Source organism: Phasianus colchicus, chromosome 5 (assembly GCF_987193195.1).
Source record: "Phasianus colchicus chromosome 5, bPhaCol1.hap1.1, whole genome shotgun sequence".
In the NCBI taxonomy this organism is placed as follows: Eukaryota; Metazoa; Chordata; class Aves; order Galliformes; family Phasianidae; genus Phasianus; species Phasianus colchicus.
Genome location: NC_143440.1, coordinates 29204323 through 29226451, shown reverse-complemented (window position 1 = coordinate 29226451; position 22129 = coordinate 29204323). Strand labels below are relative to the sequence as shown.

Here is a 22129-nt window from a genome sequence, read left to right as displayed (position 1 = left end):
ACAGGGAATGCCAAACTGAAAAAGCCATGTGTCTACAGATGCCCAACTTAAGGTCACTCCTCCTAAAGACAGCAAGAGGTCTGAGAGACACAAATTCCATGCTGCTGCTTATCATTTCGCCAACAAATCAGCTCTGAAAGAGATTAAATGTCAATTCCCGCTCACCTGAGCATATTTATCTCTTTTTCAATGAGGCAAAAAAAACTTTCAACACAAAATATCAGATTAGATAAAACTTTTCTCAGGCTTTTAGGGAGACATTCCTTATTTTCTTTAAGTACATCAAGGTTCACATGCTAAGGAAGAAGTACTGAGTCATCCAAAATTTAAAGGAGTTCTGATGGTGCTTTGCGTAGCCCCTTTAAGAAGCAAGCAGTACAGACTTCCATATATTGCCTTAAATATAATTAATGACAGAAATGCAAGTCTGCTAGGCTGAAGTCTTAATTGCTCTTGACCACAAGGAATATCTTGGACATCTTCTCTGCACCAACTTGACACAAAGTCTGAAAAAAATGTTAACTGTTTATCCAGGAGATGAAAATTCATTGCAATCTGCACTTCGAAGAATATAAAAATGAAGTATTTTTTTCCAAAGGAGAAAGGTTTCCTAAAGAAATAAGACTTAGGTTATTTTGTGCTCTGTGGCACCAATCTGACTTAAAGAACCTTAAAGACTGGGGGCCAGTTTCAATTCTAATAGAAGACCACAGGGCCCCAGAATTATCAACTTATTTTAAGCAGTCACGCAGGTGAAGACTTGTATGCAGGCACTGAGCAAAAGACAGTACCATAATCACACCCCCACTGAGCAACAGGAAGCCCAAATGGAGACCCACTGAACTGTAGGCATTTGAAGAGACCTCTGGAGATCATCTAGTCCAAACCCCTACTAAATCAGGTTCCCTAGAATAGGTTACAGACTAAACAAAATGCCTGCAAAATCACTATGATCTACTTTTTATGAAACTATTTCAAAGGAGATTAGAAAGCAAACTACAAGAAATAAAAGGACCAATTCATGACTGTGTGTATACGTATTACAGATCTTGACCAAAAATAAAGGTCTCACTATGCATTACACATTTAGATGAAAAACGTTTGATGAAAGATAATCAATTTCTTTTATTTTTTCCAAATACAGCTGCCTCTTTGGCAGAAGAATCTCATTTATAAGTAAGATGCATAGAGCAGTACAGGCATCTCAACAGGACTAGATTTTTTTTTTTTTAATGATATATATATTTAATTCACAATTTGAATAGAGTTTAGTGCTATGTCTGCTCTTTTCTGCAAGTCAAAAGTCCACAGATTTATTTCCATATCATATTTCTGCTTACAGCACCCACAGATCGGGGAAATAACAAAACAAGTTAAGGACATATACATGGTTGACGGTCATACTTAAAGATCTGAAATGTTTTTTCTAACCTAAGTGTTTCTATGAAAAGAAAAAACATTTTTTTTTCTATTCAAAAAGCAACAAGATGTGTGCATACACACACACACCAGCAAGATAATGCAATTTGTGTAATTGGAATGGGCAATTCCAGAGGTATAAAAAAAGATTTCCCACAAAGCAGACATACTGCATTTTTCCTTTCCTCAAGCAACCAAGAAGTAAACAAAAGCCAGTTGGCTAAACATTTCTGTCTTTTTTCATGCTCTGATCTTTGTGTCAGGCTGTTCTTTTATACTGATGAATCTAAGCTTACAGTATAGAGTTCCTACTGAATATGGCTTGAAGACCTGCTCTGATGATTATCTGCTACCCCTCTCAATAGGTATGCTCCCACCTACAACCCTTGTAGCTGTCATAACACAGTAGCAGCCTGGGTCAGTACAATTCCTGGGTTTTATTTTAGCCAGCTTGCACAGGGTACAGGCAGGGGCCAGCAGAGCCTAAGTATAACACAGGGCCTCTCTTCTCAATGCCACACTGCCTGGTGTGTCCCCTCATACTGCAGCCCAGCAGAGTGGCTGCCTCTTCTTGTCTCAGGAGTTCTCACTGCCCTCTGCTAAGAAATTTCTTCCTCCAGGTGAGGTAATAAGAGGGCAGGGTGAGGGAGTGGTGTGATGCAAAGAACAGCCCCACCTGTGCAGGTGGTTCTCTCTTGCTGCTGTCTCAATGGCAAGGTCTAAAAGTAGAAGAGAGAACTGGGAAAGTTACTACTAAAGAATGTTTCAGAAAACTTATCCTTTTTAATAAATTATTTTCTGAATCATATGTTTTTTTCATATCCTTCCTCGCATTAAATCCTGGGTCCTGAATCCTATCCTTTGTGCAGTGTCTGACACTACGAAAGATTCACCTTACAATTAGCTCTCATAACACCGTGGTGTTAAGGAACACATCTGCTTTGAGAACAGCCGTATTCTTTCATGCAAGTCAGGGGAGCAGCTTGAAACCTTCATTTCTGAAGGCTGTTGTTCAAGAGGGTTCAAACTGGCACAAACAAGAGCTTAAGAGATTTCCATCTTGGCCTGAGAGTCAGGCAGGTACATTCAAAAGCATTTTACAACAGTAGCTTTGTTCCTCAGCACGAAGCATGCCTATCTCATGAACTGGAAAAAGAAAAGCCATGACACAGGAGAGTGGAGAAATACAAATTGCTTCTAGTACATAAAGTTCAAAGCCAAAACGTTGTATTCCCAGTCTCTAATCCTTAGCCTCAGGAGCAGCCAACTCTGTCAGGGGCAGCTCTAAACGCTTACAGAAGCATCATTGGAAACAATCCATCAACATTTTTACAGCTACCTTTTTTGCTATGCAGAAAGGCCATAACAGTGATTTTATTAATGAACAAAAGCAACTTCCTTCAAAACTTTCACTGCAGATTTTTAGGGTAAGGAAAATATTCTTATTACATTCCAAAGAAAGCAACATTATCTGAACATATGAAGGGGACTCCTCTTATAGGTGGCTGAAACTGCACGCCCCCCAGTTGCTGTTTTGCTCTTCCCAGCCATCTGCTACATTCCTTTTTTAAAGACATGCTAAATCAAATATTCTACTCATCAGGATGATCCAGAATTCACAGTCACTTTTTCAGTACCTAGAAAAGGCTGAGTGGTCTTGTTTCATAGTTCACTAAGAAATGTTGTCAGTGTATTGCTCATCATATTTAAACATGCACTCTGTGCACTCTTCTTTCCCTTTCCTCTCCCCTTTCCTGGGAGTTATACTACTAAGCTGCATGTTTCCCGTGATGCGCCTATGCGTGCAGACCTCAGTTTTTCTTGTTAGGGCTCTAAAATTCAGTTTCAAAATGGTTCCCTTTGAGTTCATGCCATACTTTCCAGAGGTCTAACTACACCCACCAAGGGCTTGTGGGAATTCAGAAGAGAAGAGGGAGAAGAAGTAGGGCTGGGAGGATGCCCCAAGGAACAGAAGAAGAGGTGTTCAGAACCAGAAGGGCTAGAGGAAAGTCCCAGCCCATCCTGCCAAAGCCCAGACTCTGAAGAGCCTCCCAAATGTCAATCACCCAAAGCAATGGGGAATAACTAAATCCATAGCCGGATGCATTATTCATGTATGTATTTTATACGCATGTGACTTTATGCATATACCTGTGATTTAACGTGCCAATCAGATACAGTAAAAACAAAATATCACCTCATCACTAATTCTTCAAAGATGCCAACTTCAGACAGACAAAGATACTAATTTTCTTTTTATCCAAGGATAGCAAAATATTTGCACAGACTGCTTTGCATATATATTAAGTAATAATGACTGCAGGAAGCTACTCTTCATTAAGAAGTCTTCTATGCAAAGAAAACAAAATGCACTTTTTAGAAAAAGGATTTGTCTTTTTCCTTTTTCAAGCTAGACATTGATAAGTATTACTTCCAAAGATAAATGGTCCTTAAATCAGATGACAGAGGAATACAAAAAGTTCTATTTCTTTAGAAAAGCAGTGTACAGCTATGTAAGACATCTGGCACCTATGCTGCCAATTCTAATCTTAAAAGTTTTATGTTCACGTAATAGTTCTGCTGTGTCAAAACTCTGTTGTCTCTACCTAGGGCTATTTAGTACACAAATTTGAACATAACGAAGGAAGTAACTTTATAGGGCTTGCAGCAGACTGCAGTGCTGTGAGTGGTACATTCCTGAAACTCTCCTATACCAGTGTAATGCCAAAAGAAAAGGCTGAGTGGTGATGTAATGTCTGAGGGCATGCCAGAGTTAAGACTGCGTTTGATTCACAGGGCATAAGTTATTTCTCTCCACTTTTTTTGAGGCAGGCAGTTTTACAGCTACAAGTGTTACAGAGTCCCACATTAACGCATAGGTAAGAAACAAAACAAAAAAACAAACCACAATGAAATGATAGCATTTGTCACTGTGACACAGACAACAGCTATTGAGCAAGAAAAGCTTCTAGTCTATTTTTGTTCTGAGGGGTTTTCTCTTCCCCCCCCCCCCCATCGTCATTACAAAGCTCCTATGTTTAAATACACACGAGTACCTGAAGCTCCATAATACTTCCTGTATTCTCAGACCCAGGAAGAGGATTTCTATACTTGTCTATCAAAAAATCCTTACTATTTAAATAACATTTCCCAAATTCTGATGCTGACAAGTAGAATGGAAGTTCCCCACCAGTCCTACTGACACAACTTGAGATTCTCACATGGTTTATGCTTTGTATGTAAACTAACATTTGTGTACTGTATAATCAGTGGGAGTTAGACAAATAAGAAATGGTTTTAAGAATCTGGTCCTGGATGCCTGTACCAGAAGGATGGTCAGATTACACTCTGGTCATCACACATGATCCATCTAGCCTATCTTATCCTTCTTATCCTTTAACGGCTGTATGACTCAAGTGAGCTCCTGGATACAGCAACAGCATACAATTTTGAACATATTTATCTGCCAACATCAGAGCTCTCCTACAAAAAGAGAAAAAAATAGTGGCACGTGAATGAGGTCATTTCACTCAGACAAAAGACAGAGTTCAGAGAGAAACAAATGAAGGCAATTATAAATGGGTGCAAACAAAGCACCAACTAAACACCGCCTCTCATGGTTTGGCAGTAGGAATAAACAAGACTGAGGCATTTCTAAGGAAAATGTTTGCATATATTATTCACTGGTTTTCAAATCAACTTGACAAGGGCAACAGTGCTTTTGGAGGAAAACACCACCATTAAAAACACAAAAAGCAGCAAGGCTGTTCATCCTCTCTTCATCTTCAGAGATCTTTGTTACCTTGCTTGTGCTGTACCTCTTCCCCCATTTCTGTAAAAACTCAAAACCATTTAAAGCACCTCAGATTGTATTGCTTTAGACTTAAATAATAACAAAATAAAATAAATCACTGGGATTAACAGGTGGATCTTTATGGCTTTTGCTCCTTAAAGTATTAAGAGTATTTCATTGTTAAGAGGTTTCAATTCTACTTGCATCGCAGGTGCTATGCAGGTGGTATGCAAATCATTGCAAATCTGCTAGATGCAGGCTCCCCATTTGAGTGGCAAGCCAGGAGAGCTTGATTCAAACTACTGAGTACCTGTTATGACCACCAAGCAATGGTGAATTAAGGATATACCTTCTCTCACTAAGGTTAAAATAGAGTAAAAGTGTAACTTTATCAGATGAACTAACTGTTCAGAGAACACATGATTGTTCCTGAACAAGAGTCACATTTTTTAATTTACTAGAGACAACGTATGAAATATTAAAACCTAAGTATTTAAGACACTTAAAAAAAAAAAATTGAATTATCAGTTTAATGAAGATGAAAAGAAAAGTCAGAGACAGATAATATGGGAGGTGCAACAAAAGAAAACTTCTGAGGAATCTTTCCTACCACAAGTGATACTCATAATCTGAACAGAACTTTTTTTATTCCTACATCCACTCAACCCCTGTGCAAAGAACCTTAGCCTACACAGTTTTGATTCTACATGGAAATACAAGCAAGGAATTCTATGAAACTCAGTAGGGACTTCATACGGATCTTGAATGAAAGACTTTCTTTATTAAGGCAAAAGACAGCAATATTAAAGGGGGGCAGGGGCTGGAACCAGACTAAATTGAAAACAGATTTTTTGTTGTTATTGGTAGTTCCAATTTTGGGGACAGTTCTTATATGCATTATTTCATTTTCACAAAATAGACCAAAAAGTAGAGGCACGCTAGTTGTATAGAAGGACTGATCTCAAAAAATATTGTTTTGGTTTCTTTTCTTATTCAATTTGTCTATCTTCAGTAGGTTCCAGCCCTAACTTTCTTACCTAGGCAAACCTGGAAATGGAATTGGGTTCTCTGTAAAGGACAGTATCTAAGGACCTTCTACACTGCTGATAAACATAACCAGATGAATTTGAGCACGCTGGCCAGGTTTAGACATATACAACTGGCTCATGTGTTGGAATTTCCTGCAGATTCATTATCTTTCTTTCGCTCCCATTGAACGATAGATACAAGTCTGTACCTAAATATCAGATCACAGCTCTCTCATGTTCCATATTAAATCTCATCTTTCCTAATAGCTTCTTATAGCACTTGTAAGAGAATAGATCTCCTTTTGCTCTGATTTCCCACTCACTAGTACCATTGTGTACTGGTACTTATCCAAATTAAAGATCCACCCAGCCAAAAGAACATCAAGCTTTCAAAAAAAAAAAAAAAAGCAGGCTTCCCAAGCACAGCATCAGCCCAATACAAAACAGCTGTATTCTTCCCATTAAAAATAAATAACCCCGTACCCATGAGAAAATTGCTTAAACGAAACAGACGCTAAGGCTTCTCTCTAGACCTTCAGTAACAGGCAGGTAGCTAGATTGTTTGTCAGAGCGTACGCAGGCTTAACTCTGATTTCTAAAAGAGAAATCTGTGCCATCTTTAGGCTTACTAAACAGTGGACCCCAAATCATCAGCTCTTTTTTTATTCCTTCAACAATACATGTGTTTATCATTCTTTACAGCAAATATCTCTATTTTTTCAAGATGATTTCATATTGAATTATCATTCTCCTGCCAAAATCCATGTAAAACTTAAAAACAGCATGCAACACAAAGACTTCCCATTTTCATTTGTCACAATGTTAAGCTCAGTGACGCAAATGTGTTTTCTACTTGTTATGTGAAAAAAGCTCAACTCTGCTTCCTGTAGCAGCAATAGAATTAATGACTGAATTCTGACTGCAGGACCTTTATTGATGACAGCAAAGAAATTTTCAGATTTCAGTTTTGCAGTATTGTGTTTTGAAAATAAATCTTTTGTCCCCGAACATTGTTATTGGTAATCAAATACAGCTGTCCAAGGACAATGTTCAGCTCTAGAAATATGTAAACTGCTGTTAGTCACTTTATGAATGACCTATTAGTAGGGACATAGTCCTGCCATACTCAGTAGAGGAACAAACCATTCCTTCATAACCCCACACCATCACCACTTGCAGAACACTGAGCAATATCTCAATTTCCATCAGTATGGAAAATAAGGGAAATTGGAAGAAGAATTAAGGATTTTTAAAATTCACAATATTTACATTTAGGTGGGATTGTCTCTACTACACTCAAAAGCAATACTGAAATGAAAGTAATACACTTCCTTATCATATGTGAATGCTATTGTCCAGTCATGGTTCTAAAATCATAATCAGAGGACCTAAAAAGGCTTAGCAAGTATTTCTTTTATGAATACAACCTTCTGTTGACCAAGAGGTAAAATTTATCATATGCTTTAATATACATTTTTCTTCATTCAGAGTTTATGTTGCAAAACAGTTCTGAAGTAACCCTACATATGTTCTGTCTCCTGTTTTACCAACTGAAACAAGCAAACAAACAAAAAACCACCAAACAACCCCTACAAACGTGTTTTCATCCACTCCCAGAAGCTCTGTAGACTCCAGAGAGCATTGCTTATTACCTGATCACGATCACCTGCAAAGCAGCAGCTCTTCATGGTACACGAGTTAAAGTACCCCTGGTTATCAAACTGGAAGACAGGCAGTCGGCAGTGGATGTCATAGAGGACAGGGGGCAGGCGCCGGCGCAGTGCCAGCAGTTGAGTTCCATTGCTGTTGAACCGGACACTCATGGCACTCTGAAGAGAGAGGTTTCCACCATAGCGCAGCAATGAACTGGGGAAAAAACGGAGGGAACGAATGAGATGTGCTGCACATACAAACTGAGCTGCTTATAAACAGAAATCTCAAACTTTCCTGAGTCATTTCAAACAAACAGGCCCCATAAACTCTAATCTTGTGTAGCTTCTGCTACAAAGCATCAATTCCTGAACAAATTTAATTCAAAATCTGAATGACAAACTTTCAAAATGCTAAGTTTCCAGAAGACTGAAGTTGAATGATGTGAATAGTACCAATACATTTCCTGCATGGGAGCAAAGTCTCACAGAGTAACCATAGGCCTTAAACAGCCATTCTTGTATTTCTGGGATGTCTGGCCCTGCTCTTTGTGTTCAGATGGTGCCAATCCAGCCAAGTCAAACTACCCTTTCTCCCTCTACTCAGACACTAGATGGTATTTCCTCCAACTGCAGATTCTCTGACTATTATCTCACTTCCACTTCTATTTACATCTCTACAGAGCATCAGAAGATGTTTGAATTATAAAATCAGTTCCAGCTGAAAAAAGCCACATTACTAACAAGTTATTACAAAAAATGCTAAAATAAGACACTTAGCTAATTTGAGTCTTGCTTCATGAACAAATAGGCAGGACAATTACGCTAACACATGACACTATTACCTAAAAATCTCACAAGGTTGAAATGGCTGGTTTCCTTATTCCATATAAGGCTACATGATCAGAGCTAGACTATCTGTTCCAGTTCTTAGTGACATATACAATACAAAAACTAAGAATCACAATTTTCTAATCTCTCTCTTTAAAACCATAACAGAATATGGAATTTGTCCCATCCAGAAACTTCACAATAATCATAGTATGTCTGAAATTCAACTTGCATTGCACAGACTCTCTTCTTAAAGACACATTCAATTCTTTTACTCAAAATCATTATGTGTATGGAGAGGGAGACAAAGAAAGAAGATATTTTCCTTGTCAGTTTGTGGTTTGTTTTTTTTTTCCTTCATAGATCACTGAAACTACCTTAAGAAGTACTGAATCTGGATTTTTTGTTAACAGGGTCTGAGCAATCTCTATCAAATCTTGCATATTAGGAGCTGTGACTTTTACACACCTTCGAGACCAGATAGTGCATACCAGAACATTAGCTGCAAATTCTAGAAGGGAGGTCATTCACTGGTTTTAATACATAATGTTTTCTGATGTAGCCTTCTGCCTCAGCATTTGTGAAAAATGAGTCACTCTGCTTGTATGAGAAGACACATTCCACACAGGTTGAAGCATGCATCATTACATGAGATACTGTAAAGTTAAACTATTGTTCATAATAAACCATAGTTAAACAAAACAGGAGGCTAGACTCCACCTAATAAAGGCACTAGAAGCACACTGCTCCTGCACACATGCTTTTTTAACTCAACAGTCAAAGCCATGGTGCTACAAAAGAACAAGAAATCGCCTTTTCAAAGCCAAATAAGAGTGTTTCAAAAGCTAGGCAACAAAAATCTTTAACATGTTTTACTGTTTTGCTTTGAGCAGTGAGACATATGGTTTAACTTTTGATGAATATAGATTTGGGCTACATGGAAACTTGGTTCAAATAAAATGTAAAAGAACAAAACATAGGACAGTTGTGCTGATTTATCTGCTCATTTCACTCCCTTCCTCTTAGGCCCTAATCACAATCACTTGCTCCTATGACTTATCTGTGCCACTGGACAGTTCCATGAGCCAGGTCAGCTCAGCAACATGGGGAAAAAAGAACACAGCTTTCCTGTTGGACAGCTGGTTTGTGCCAGCTCGTTAAAGAGCCTAATGAGTATCTGAGTAGGTGGGTAAGAAATGGGACAAAGCCCGTTGTTCATTAGCAGGGAAAGACGACCCTCACTTGGTAACAGCAAGTTATCCCATCCCATCCCATCGATCAGCTCACCTATCTTCACCTGCAGTTTCATCACCACTTCACATCAGCATAAACCAGCCTGCTGTTGATAGAGCAAATGACACCTTCACCTCCTTGGTGTGGAGCAAACCACACCAAGAAACTGGCTTAAGTAGAAAGAAATAGAAAGCAAGCATACAAAGAAACAGAGTTAAGTTTTGATCCTACTCATTTCCCCTTTCCTGCTGAGCACACAAAATCTGATGTCGCTATAGGGCAGAAGTCATAGAAAGCCAGAACAAGCTGAGATGAGAGCAAGTAGGCCTGTTACACAGGGCAGTCACACCAGGGGAAATGTGCTCACTTAGACTTGAGCTAAGCACACCTGTGCCCGCTGGGGCAGAAATGACCTATGAGCATCTCCCTTGTGTCTCCTTCTCTCTCATGCACTGATTCTCTCTCATGCACTTATGCTTCAATCTGGTCACACTAATTCTAGGGAGATGGAAGGTACAGCCAGACACAACCTCTGTACAAGCTTTCCCTATGGCCCTATGATCACGAGTACCAGCAAAAGATGAGCTGAGAATACCTCACTGGTGGCAGCAGATTTAAATCAACTTGGTGCAGTTCTGACAGCATTCCCAAACAGCTGCCAATGCACAGGGAAATGTCACAAGTTAACTGCTTTAAGTGATACTTACCTGTTAGTTTTAGTTAGTACGTACAGAAACGATTCTCAATTGCAATTAGCTTTGCCATTTAGGTACAGATGTGGAAATAATATATATATATATCAAGAGGATCTATTGTGAATGTCTGCATCATCAGGAAGAGTCCTTCCCTCTCACTTGTGCATTCCCCTTCTCCTAGGTAAAGCTGCTGAGCTTCTCTTAATTACATTTATGGATTTTAATGAAAACATGAAAAAGTAATTAAAAAATAGAATAATATTAGAAAATAATTGAAAATGGTATGAATTGCAATCTTACAGAAAAAGATTTAGGATTTCTGCCCTCCCACGCCCCAGTCAGCCCTACTTTACATTCATCAAGATAAAAAAAAAATACTCAGCAACTCAAAATACATAAACCAAAAAGAAAAAATACAATTGGCTTGTTTTTTGCTTTTTCTTCTCTTAACCCAGAGAAGTTTTGTCAAGACATTTCTAGTTTCTTAAAAAAAAAAAGTTCACAGCATCACAAAAGATGCAGCAGAACAGCAGAAGAAATAAGCCCATACACTTTTGGTAAACAAGCATCAGGTTTTCTATTAAAAAAAAAAAGTTATCCATCACAGTAGAACACCATAACGTACATGCACCAGAGTTGGTGCAACACTGACCTGCATCTTAAGACCAAACCCAAGCCCTCTTCCTCATCACCAATTCTCTTTCTCAGCTCTAATTGCAGCTCACGTAGACGAGCAAGACTACCAGATATCCCATCCTTCCAAACCTCTAAGCAAAATTGCCATGGTTACTATTATTATTTCTGGTCTGAAATATTTTGAGATTATATTTTATAGTAATAGCAGTGTAATATTAAACTAGCTTCCATTCTGCACATAGATATTTTTATTAGGCTCCTACAGCAGCCTAAGCTATCAAATAAAACAGTTCTTGAAGTAGAATTTTGTATCATGTTTCAGTAACTTCTGTGAAATAAAGCTCTAAAAGAACATTATACTACTGAAATTAACTGAAGTGAAAAAGAGCAGAACTTTAGAAATTATGATCATGTACAAATATGAGAACCCTAGTATTATGAAGTTACATAGTTAAGACCCCTCAAAAGGCTGATAGTTTTGCCTACTTCACACAGTTCAGCCAAACATGTAATGGAAATCATTTGTGCTGTCCTTGGCAATATTTGCCTTAAAGAAAAAAAATAAATAAGAAACACAGATTAAAAAGAGACCATGAGCAAAGTATGGCTGCTAAAGAAATGCTAAAATAGGCATTTAGCACTCACAAACAAGAGCAACATGCTTCCTCCACTTGCCTCAATTCTGTCTCCAGAATCAGACATTTTTTTCCTGCACTAAGCACAAAACAAGAGTTCTCTGTTTTTCCCAACCTGCTGTGTTCTTGCTCCTGTCTGCCTCTCTGTAACTAAAGTTTTCAACCAGAGCTCATTAAAGTGTTTGCTTTTAACAAGCTGTGAAAAAGAGGTAGTATGTAGTTAAGTGAAGATGAAAGAAAAAAAATGACACTAACCTCCCCCCCCAAAATAATTTCCTGACCAAACATAGCAGAAGAATTTGTTCAATCTCTAATCTTAAGAGAGAATGTCTGAGAAATGTGGTTAGAAGTAAGATGGAGAAAACAACTCACGGGTCCTTACTGGTGAAAGAGCTAGGAGCCCAGCTCACAGAGTTCACCTTATGACATCTCTCTGCCTCTGTATTTTACTCTGGGCAGCACACATTAGATATCTAGAATGGAGGTGCTAATGATCTTCCATTATAAATATAGTTGATTACAGAACAACTGTACTGGCTTCAGAAAAAAAAAATTCCTAAGACATCTTCTAGCATATTTTGTCTCTGTTAAAACTGTAGGAATAAAGAAAGAAAGAAAGAAACTGCAAGGAAAGAAGCTGAGGCAAGTTATATTATTTTTACAGTATTAAAACTGTTACTAATACTTATTAATACTCAAGAGGATGCCTTGGTCAAGATTCTCTATAGTCTGCAATTAATCAAAACCAGAACCAAGGCAGCCCTTTGTCGAGGAAGCAGTAGGGAGAGGAGGAAAAACCTGTACTTCAGCTGATGTTCAGTGGTAAAACAACCACCCGCACTTTTTGGATGGCATCACGATGCTGCTTCATACCTTTAGTCAGTGCTACTTCAGGATTTTTTTCTGTCAGGACTAGGTGGGCCACTGTAGACGTGCTTGGATACATTTTTCATGTTAGAACTACCACTTCTGCCTGCTCTTTATTTCATGTCCCAACAAAGAAATCAGCACCTTCTTGCAGTTACAAAAAGCACATCTGATATGTCAGACTAAAAGCAATACACTCATCCTAAAGACCCAGACCGGGACAGCTGCTGAGAAGTCAGAGGGCAATCTTAAAAGGGCATGTCTGAGCAAGATGGGCAGCACCCACTCTGTGCCACAGGCAACACCTTCACACACCACTCCCTGGCTTCTCCTGGCATTAGACTTCTTCCAAATTTGGTTCGTCCAGGTAGCTGTGGAATGTTAATGTTTGCCTACCAGCTCAGGAATCAGCATGGAAAGAGACGAGCACACCTCCGAATTTTTAAAAAGCCGTCTTGTGTGATAAAGAGAAATGTTTAGTCCACAGATGGAACATTACAATCCAAACACGTGTTGGTGCTGGAGGGACGCTGAGGAGAGAGAGAATGACCATAGTGCATACAACTGTCCATTTCCACAGTTGGATATGCTGGATGCAGACAGCACTCAAGTGTTAACTAAACAGCAGCTCAGCCAAACAATGGAAGGCTTTCAATCCAAGAGTAGCGCTACTAGTGTAAATAAATCCATTTCTACTGGCAGCTTGTGGGGCAAGGGAAGCAGCAGTCTCACCGCAGTCAGAATTTGCATCACTTAAACATTTCTTCTGCAGGAAAAGACTATATCTGAAACAAGAGTTTCCCTCTCCTCTTCTCCCCTACCTCACCTTAAAATAAATAATTTAATCCTTTTTTGGAAGGTCAGTTGCCTGACTGGCAACATAAGTTTAATCCAGACTATTCAAGAGTTAGTTTGACAGAATTGAAAAATCAGTGTCCAGGTAGAATTAAAAGATGTATGCATGACAGAATTAAATAGCACCATTAAATACAATGATTGAGTAGTTTTTCTTGATAGGCTACAAATGCAACAATGAACTGCAGTACAGACACTGTACTTGGGAAATAAAAGTCATTTAAGAGGGAGAAGGAAGGAAGGAAGTGAGAAAGTGTTGGTATCATAAACAGCAGTGTGTGAAGCTAACTTAATGAAAGAATGACCTTAAAAGGAAAAAAATGTGTTGAATGCTTGTAACTAATACATATGATTGCATACAACTGTGTTTGTCAGCATTTCTGTAACCACTACATTGAGGAACTTAAAAAAAAAAATCTTGGCATACAGTGTTGGAAAAATGCAGGAAGGTTTGGGCTTTTATTTGGAAGAAAGAAATTCTGTGCATGTATAGAAAGCCACACAGTTCTTACTTAATCTGGGGCAAACACTTAGGAAGAGCCCAATCTAAGGCAGCCAGCACAGCTTCACCAGGTGCAGATCGTGCCTGACCCATCTGATGGACATCTACAATAGAGTGACCACATTGGTGGACAAAGGAGGGGCCTATCTTCAGAAAGTATACATATGTAAAATCACATGCATCCACCAAGATTGGAAAAGTAGGGAATTTAGGGTAGATCCTGTATGTTCAAGAACATGTCATTCTTTCTAGTCTTTACTGTTAGGCTCAGGAACATGTAAATTAATATAAAAAAAGAAATCTCCAATATTAATAAACTTCTGTGCTTGGCAAACTGTAAAGTGAACAAAAGCTTCATCTTTCCCTTCAAACCAAGAGAGCAATAATTATTATTTAAATAAGGGAGATTCTTATCTGATAATTGACTTCAGAATCTGGAACTTTATGAACGTCAGATATAAACACATTTACGTATTCAGAACAACCAGACCTTGTAACAGCAAATGCTTGTGTGGTTTAACCCTTATTATCTAGTTGAGCAGCTGAACACTAACCATGCTTTATCAGTGGTCTTTGGCAATTCTCCAGAAAGCATTGTTTTTCTTTATTCTACCTTCATTCATAAAAACAAAGAAACAAAAACCCACAACCTGCAGAATTTCATTATTTTCAGTAGGATGACAGAGCACAGGCATAAAGCGTACTCTCCCCCTCATCTGTATTACTTTTATCCTTTCAGGGCCTAAGGCTACTATAGCAATTAAGCTTTCATTAGGATATGACAACAACAACCTGTTTGTTTGTTTCCCATCCTCCTACAGCTCTCCTTAGTGTTTTAGTCTTATTAAAGACTTGTTCGCAAACATTCTCACCAGCCTACCCTTGCCCTCACTGCAGATGTGAGTCAGCAGGCACAAAAGTGCCCTATTCTCATTCCACTTGAATTCTCTATGTGTTACTATAATTTAAGTAAGAAATAAGATCTAGTAGAGAAATAGTTTTGCAAGAAAATAAAAAAAACATTTGGCCAGTTTAAAAACAAGAAAATAGACAACACAAAGTAAAGATCAACTGTCCAATATCACAAGCAAACCATTTATATCATCTCATAATTATTCTCTTTTTCTGATCTCTGAATTCTACAGGCTATTACTCACCCTGGCCAGAAATAGCACCTTGCAGAACTGAGTATAGATTGTGTGAGAAACTGTCTGAGAACAACACCAAAGAATTTAAAGCTGAACTACCAACAATTACTCATAAAAAAAAAAAGATCATTAGTACTCCAAAACTCAAGTTGATCAACAAATCATTTGGGGACATTAAATGGTAGTCAAAACTCTACTGGCTCAAAGTGGCAACCACGAAGAGTGCAAGTGCAGGAAAGTGATCTGCTCAGCAGAGATATCACTCACATAAAGCTTTAATAATTGTAAACATTTCTCTTTGTGCAAATTCAGAAAGGTATATTTGAAAGTTCTCCCTTTTTCCTTCACTGCCCCACTTCTAAAAAGGGAAATTTGTCATTTGATTTTGCCTAAAATCTGTGGCAAACAGTTTGGAGATTTCTTTATGATTGCAGTGAGGAAAACAAATCCAAAAAGCATCCCACTAAAATACCGTACCATAACCATTCAACAGTTCCTTCAACACATTCCAAAGATTTCCATAAAAGAATAATTCTTCACAAATTTCAGTGATAAATTCACTTTGTATAATAAAATAAAGTGTTAAAGAAATAATAGAAAACAAATGGAGGGAGAGGTGGGGGGGGAAATCTATGTTTACTTTCTGTGTCATTGGGGAAAGTACACTAAATTGGAACTGGTCAGGAAATCTTCAAATTCCAGGCTGGGACACAAAAAAATCAGTTGAACTGACTCAGTTACACAAAAGCAAATCAGACCAGGATTCTACAATTGCAGGCAAGTTCTATTTCCTGAACTGTGAGAGAGGATAAATAACTATTTAACTATTTGAGGTGGTATGGTTGATCTATACCAGTAAGTGCCTAAAGAGAATTTAAAATTGATGTTCTAACCTAGCTAAATCAGTTACTTCAGGCAGTACAAAATTAATCAAAATTCGTAAAAAAAATTTTTCAACTGAGAAGGGAAAGAAATGAACTGTTAAGCTTGACAAGGAAAAACGGTTGCCAAGAAACACACATTTTTTCTCCACTCATTGCTATAGTGCTCTGCTCAGAACAGGACTGGCAGAGGTCTCAAAACAGCAATACACAGCATGTTATTGCTGCACTGAAATAATTCAAACAGGTAGCTGGAGATTCAGCAGTAGAGAGAGGACTCCTCCTCCATCCACAGGAACTTTGGTAATGCGCATGCATTTACAATGGTATTACAATTGATCAGTAGCATCACAGGCTTCCTTCCTTTACATGCAGGGTCAAAATGCAAAATTGTCAAAGAAAAACCTTAAACCACCACAAATTTCTGTCATCCCAAAGATTAAAAATCTGTAAGGATAAAACAAATACAACCAAAGACGTTGCTTTGAACAAAGATTCCCACTCCATCAATTTTATCCTCCTAACAACTCCAAACCTGGCTGTCAGAAGCAATGCTCATGGCTACCCCTGGACTAACATCTCCTGTAGCACAACCATCAACAACTGGATCCCACATTTGCAATTCCAGGAGCTAAGTATATTTCAGTCAATATACCAGACATCTTAGCAGCACACAGATCAAACTAGGTGACAGCTACTCGCTAGAGTGAGATCCAGAAAGTAAGCTAGAAAGGCTAACAACACCTAGCAGCTATTTTCTGAGGAACATTTATGTATGTGCTTTGTTCTTCTGACATCATCTTTAAAGAGTCAAATAATACCAGGACCAGGTATGAGTCTGGAAACTAAAACTGACAACTGCTGGAGATCTATACCTAAGGAGTCAATTACAATGATGGTTTTACAACCTTTAATATCTTCCCTGCCACTACACAAGTTCTCAACACTCTTTTCTGTTCCACAAGTGAAATATACCACCTGTGGCACAGGCAGAACAACTAATACCCATCATCTGCATTTCTTCCCTCCTTCTTGTACTCCCACCCACCACCACCACAAGCCTTTATTACCCAGCCCTCTTTTGCAAAGATGATCTGCTTGATGTGCATCTGACTAAACTCTGAAGAACTATTCTATAATTTACATAGTTCCAAGAGCTACTGCTTCTTTTCCATACCTAACAAAGGACTGTGATCCCTAAAGTTCACCTACCTTTTCCAGTTACACATCAGTATGTCAATCCAACAACAACCCTTGCAAGACTTCTACTTCCCTAGACTAATATGAGTAGAGAGATTCTTGCATTTTAACTTAATAAAGCTATTAGCACAGAAGAAAGAATACTCTTTCCCATCATCTCTGCTAATCACTGGGCCATTCCAAAGGAGGGACAAAAAAACCCACACAGCTTTGACTCCAGAAAAAAAAAAAAAAAAAAAGTCAAAAGGTCATGGAGCCATGTGAAGGAGGGAAAAAAAAGAATATGGGAGTAACAAGAAATACCTTGAGTAACATTACCGCTTGAAATACACACGTAAACTGATTTGCTGAGTTGACCTCAGCAATTCTGTAACAATACATACCCACAATGTATTTTTTTGTGATACACAGAAGTGGCTTTCTTGCACAGCTTCTAGGCGCTATCTAGTGGTGAGAGTGCCTTACAACAGCTTCACTAATTAAGAACATCTTTAAGCTCTTCGGCTTGATTTTAAAAGATGAAACAAAACAATTGGTTGTAGTTTAACATGCACGTAAATAAAACAGCAATACTAGCATACTTTAAAAAAAAAAGAAAAGAGTATTTGAAGAATCAGTCAATTCAAAATCATACTGGAATTCCATGAGTTCCATTTTAAGATGCATCACGTACTGTCTTTGATAAGCCAGCCCACCACATTCAGATTCTATTAATGCTGGAGCAGGGATGGTAAAGACTCTCAGCTGTTGCACTAAGATTACCTGAGACAGAAGAGACACCAAGCTGTGAGTGAGCTTTGAAAAATGCAAAGTTAGCCTTCTTATGGCAGCAAGACAGCAAGATCAGTGTTTTGTAGCTGAGAATTTGCTCTATCAAACAGCATTATTGTACTCTTTGTAGCTGTTATATTTTCTACGGAAATATATAAGAGGCATTTCTTTCAGAGTGACCTCTATATATTGCAGTTTCATCCATATGGCATCAAGGGATTATTTGTGGGTGTTATTTAAGTTTGGTTACAGTAAGTGGAGAAGAGAACTCACCACCTCCAGGTGCATAACCCTATTGCTGCAGCTGCAGAAAGTCATTAGAATGTGATCATATAAACTGAGTGATCAGTATGGATGCCTGGTTCTACAAACTACAAGAAATTATGAGCTCAAACATCTTAAGAGGACTTTTACTTCTCTAGATTGAGGACAAAAAAAAAGTTAAATATGTATTAAGACACACTAAGTCTTAGTTTCAAAAGCACTAATTAGAGTAAGATGGTGAAACATTTTGACCAAACTAAACCTCCAGAAAAGATGACATTTGGAAACAACTAAATTCAGTATCTCTAAAAATTCAGAGTTTAAAACTGCACAGTCAAGTAGCTGTATTTTACCAACCACCACCTTAAGTTATAAAGATAACAGCAAATCATCCTTTTTTTTTTTTTTTTGACAGTGCATCATATCAAAGTTAGACTATAATCACTTGAGGACCTCTGCTGATTAAAAACAGAAGTTTTACATTAAGCCTGATCCCATTCAGATGAGCCAAGGTAGCTGAATCCCATGGGAGTATCAAACCTCACCTGTATCTGCAAAGAATATTACTGCACTGCTGCTGTCAGCTGTAGTACATGTTAGGTGAAGAGTATTACAAGTTACTCAGAATTCTAGGCTTTTCATTAGCTTTCTGAATCTTGCAGGGTAGAAACAGCAGGATTCCCCGGAACAGTCTCCAGTTAGGAAAAAAACAGGTAGGGCACATTTCAATTGGACTCTGCTTCCATCTGATATTTGACAGAAAACGGAGCAATAGTTTTGGGAAACCAGAGCTGCATCATCAGTTTACACAGACTGCTTTACTGGCACAAAATTATTAATTACTTACAGTGGTTTCACTTTTCCTGTAGCAGAATGCTGTACAAATGTATAACCCTCTGGAAATCACTATTTTGGCAATATACAGCAAATCTCTACAAGCACATGCACTACTTCCCCTTTCTATCTTCAGCCTCAGATCATAACCCCCACTGCTACACATTATGACAAAACATCTAAAGTTTATCTGACCAAGTCACTTCTGCTAGAACCACAGGTAGAATGACAGGACTGAAAAATTCCCACAATATCAACAAGAGAAGTTCCCTTAACTGCTTAGAGTGTAAAATAGTCCTCACAAATACTCTTCATGCACAGAAATGGAAATAAAAAAGAGATCTATGCCTTCCCATAACTATATCTAGCAATTTTATAACTATAATTACATAGTACTACAACAATCCCAGCAAGTTACTGCTTCTACATCATGCATCAACAAAGTCTGTATTCCTCTCTTCCTTCCCACACCTTACATAGCATTACATTTTCTTAGATACTTCTATAAAACAGCAACAACAAAGTAGAGAATTTCTACCATTAGCAAACTCTTGACAACAAGAAAAGCAGCTGATGCAGTAACCCCTCTTGCTGTGCTGGTATTCTGGCATGCACTTACACAAGCAGCTTCCTGGGATCATGGAGAACTTCAGGGCTGTTTAGCCCCTTAGCCCTATAAAATTTCTTAGCCGTCAAAAGGCTTTTGGAATTTATCTTACCTGAAATTAGATTTTGTATCTTTCAGTATTACCACTTAAAGAGAAAACAGATGAAAATTGACTCACATAGCAACTCCAGTTCTATGTAAAGTTTATCTCAAGTACTTACAGCACCATGTGGGTTACTTCACTCTTGATAGTTTTTTTAAATTTATTTCTAAATATAATTAAGTTCACAGTATATTTTCTCCAGAAGAGATGGTAATAAATTAAGAGCCAACAACAAAAATCTGAATTTTGGCTTTCATTTGACATTATGTTTGGAATGAGGATTGTATCTTAACTGATCTACACATTTTAAAATTGTTTCCTTATAAGACAAGGTGAATTGCTCCAAATATGTTACAAGTCAAAGTTCCATGATCAGTAAACTACATCAGCAGATAATTCAATTTAGTTAAATCTGAGGACTTGGCTTTGGCAGCAAACCAGCATAACATGGACAGCCCATCAAAGATTTCTCCTTCTTAAGAGTTTCTTGGAATCAAATTTTAACGACAGCACAGCACCATAGACCATTTTCTTTTCTATCACCAAAAGATACCAACACCAAAAGATTTTCAACATGTTTTGGGCATCTCTCTGGTCAGGCAAAGGAGGAAAGCTGATGCCCATCCCAGAAGATGACAGCTAAAAGTAAACTGTTTTCACCTGCATTAATTTACAGCTTGCTCAGTCCGAGACTCCAAACATCACTTAATGGAAGAAGGGCACTTACTATTCTTTTTGCAGTTTCTCAGACCAGAAGGGAAAAGGCTGCAGGCATGATGCCTATTAGTCACAAGAGACTATACATACTTAGCAGGTACAAGTGCTGTCAATTCAGTGTTAAGAATCAGCTGCGTGCTACATGTTGTGTACATCCACCTGTAAAGTGAGGTGTTGCAAACATTCCCTAAACATGGAAAAAGCAGCATGACCTACCCACCCAGGAACTTCAGCACAGTGTTTCACTACCAACACTTAGATTTTTAATTGGAAGGATTTACTTTGATCAGATTAAGACTCAGAAGAAAATAGTTCTTGTTCATCAAACATGCGCATACAAACTTCCACCCATTTAATTTATTCAAAGTTATAACCTCAGGCTGAAGGCTTAAGGTAAACTTTCATCGCCCCCTTCATCATTCAAAGAAAAGACAGTAGAATTCAGATTTATCAGAGGTTAACAAGTCTTTCATACATGTGCTAAACTTGAAGAAATACAAACTGCTTGCCAATAAGCATTACCAATACAATTACATTATAATTATATTTGGCTTGATATAGCACCTTCCTTTAGTTAATTTAATCAAACTTAATGCAATAGCAGAATGCACAACAGCTGGTACCAGGAACACTTGCAAAATTTACAGATGAAAGAGTTTTAAAGTCACCAGCATCAGCAATCAAGTTTTGATTCCAGTTTACAAACAAAACTCAACTCAAACCATTAATGTTTATAGTTTAGGAATAATAAAGTCCCCTGAAACCATTAATTGATTGCTGTTGTAATGGATGCCTAGACATTTTGGATTATTTCTACGCCAGTTATAAGTAATTCCATATGATATTGCTTTTTCTCTCTGTACAGAACAAACTCAACAATTATTTTTAGTGATACACATCTTCTAGATATTCCATAAAGTTTGCTGATAAACAGAAAGTCCAGTGTATTCTATGGAAGATTTTAAATAGTTGAGCCTACTGTATTGTAAAACACTACAGATTTCCTTTCTTTTCACTTCATTGTAATTAATCTGTTTCCATTTGTAACTGGGAATTTACAAACATAAAAGTTGTAACAATATATATATATATTTTTTTTTTTAAGGAGAAGAAAAGAGCACCATTTGCTTAAAATACATACCTAACTCCGGTATCAGACATTGCAAAGTACATTTTAGAACCCAGTCTAACCACACTTCATACTGTAAACTTATTCTGTTTAGATGTAAATTTGTTCAAAATCCTATGAAGCTAAACTGATTATCCAGGTGTCTAGGAAGTCATATATAACTCTTAGACGTTGTGCAAAAAGCTGACCCTAGTTCTAGCCACTGCAAATATTGTTGGGTAGAAACAAACAAACAAAACTGTAAGCCATGTAGCACCCCACCACGGTTTCTTCTATTCTTAGCAAGCCAATGCTATACATAATATATGTAATGACAAGAACTTGACAACAGC

The 22129-nt window shown here is 37.9% G+C and overlaps 1 protein-coding gene across 4 annotated transcripts in view; it reads right to left on the bottom strand.

The window, feature by feature from the left end:
- The window catches only part of DCAF5 (DDB1 and CUL4 associated factor 5), a 68233-nt gene that overhangs the window by 23691 nt on the left and 22413 nt on the right, over positions 1-22129 (bottom strand). For all 4 annotated transcript variants that reach the window (XM_031593662.2, XM_090141139.1, XM_090141141.1 and 1 more), the window contains one exon: positions 7893-8106. In XM_031593662.2, coding sequence (XP_031449522.2) covers positions 7893-8106 — 214 coding nt within the window. The remainder of the gene's footprint in view (positions 1-7892; positions 8107-22129) is intronic.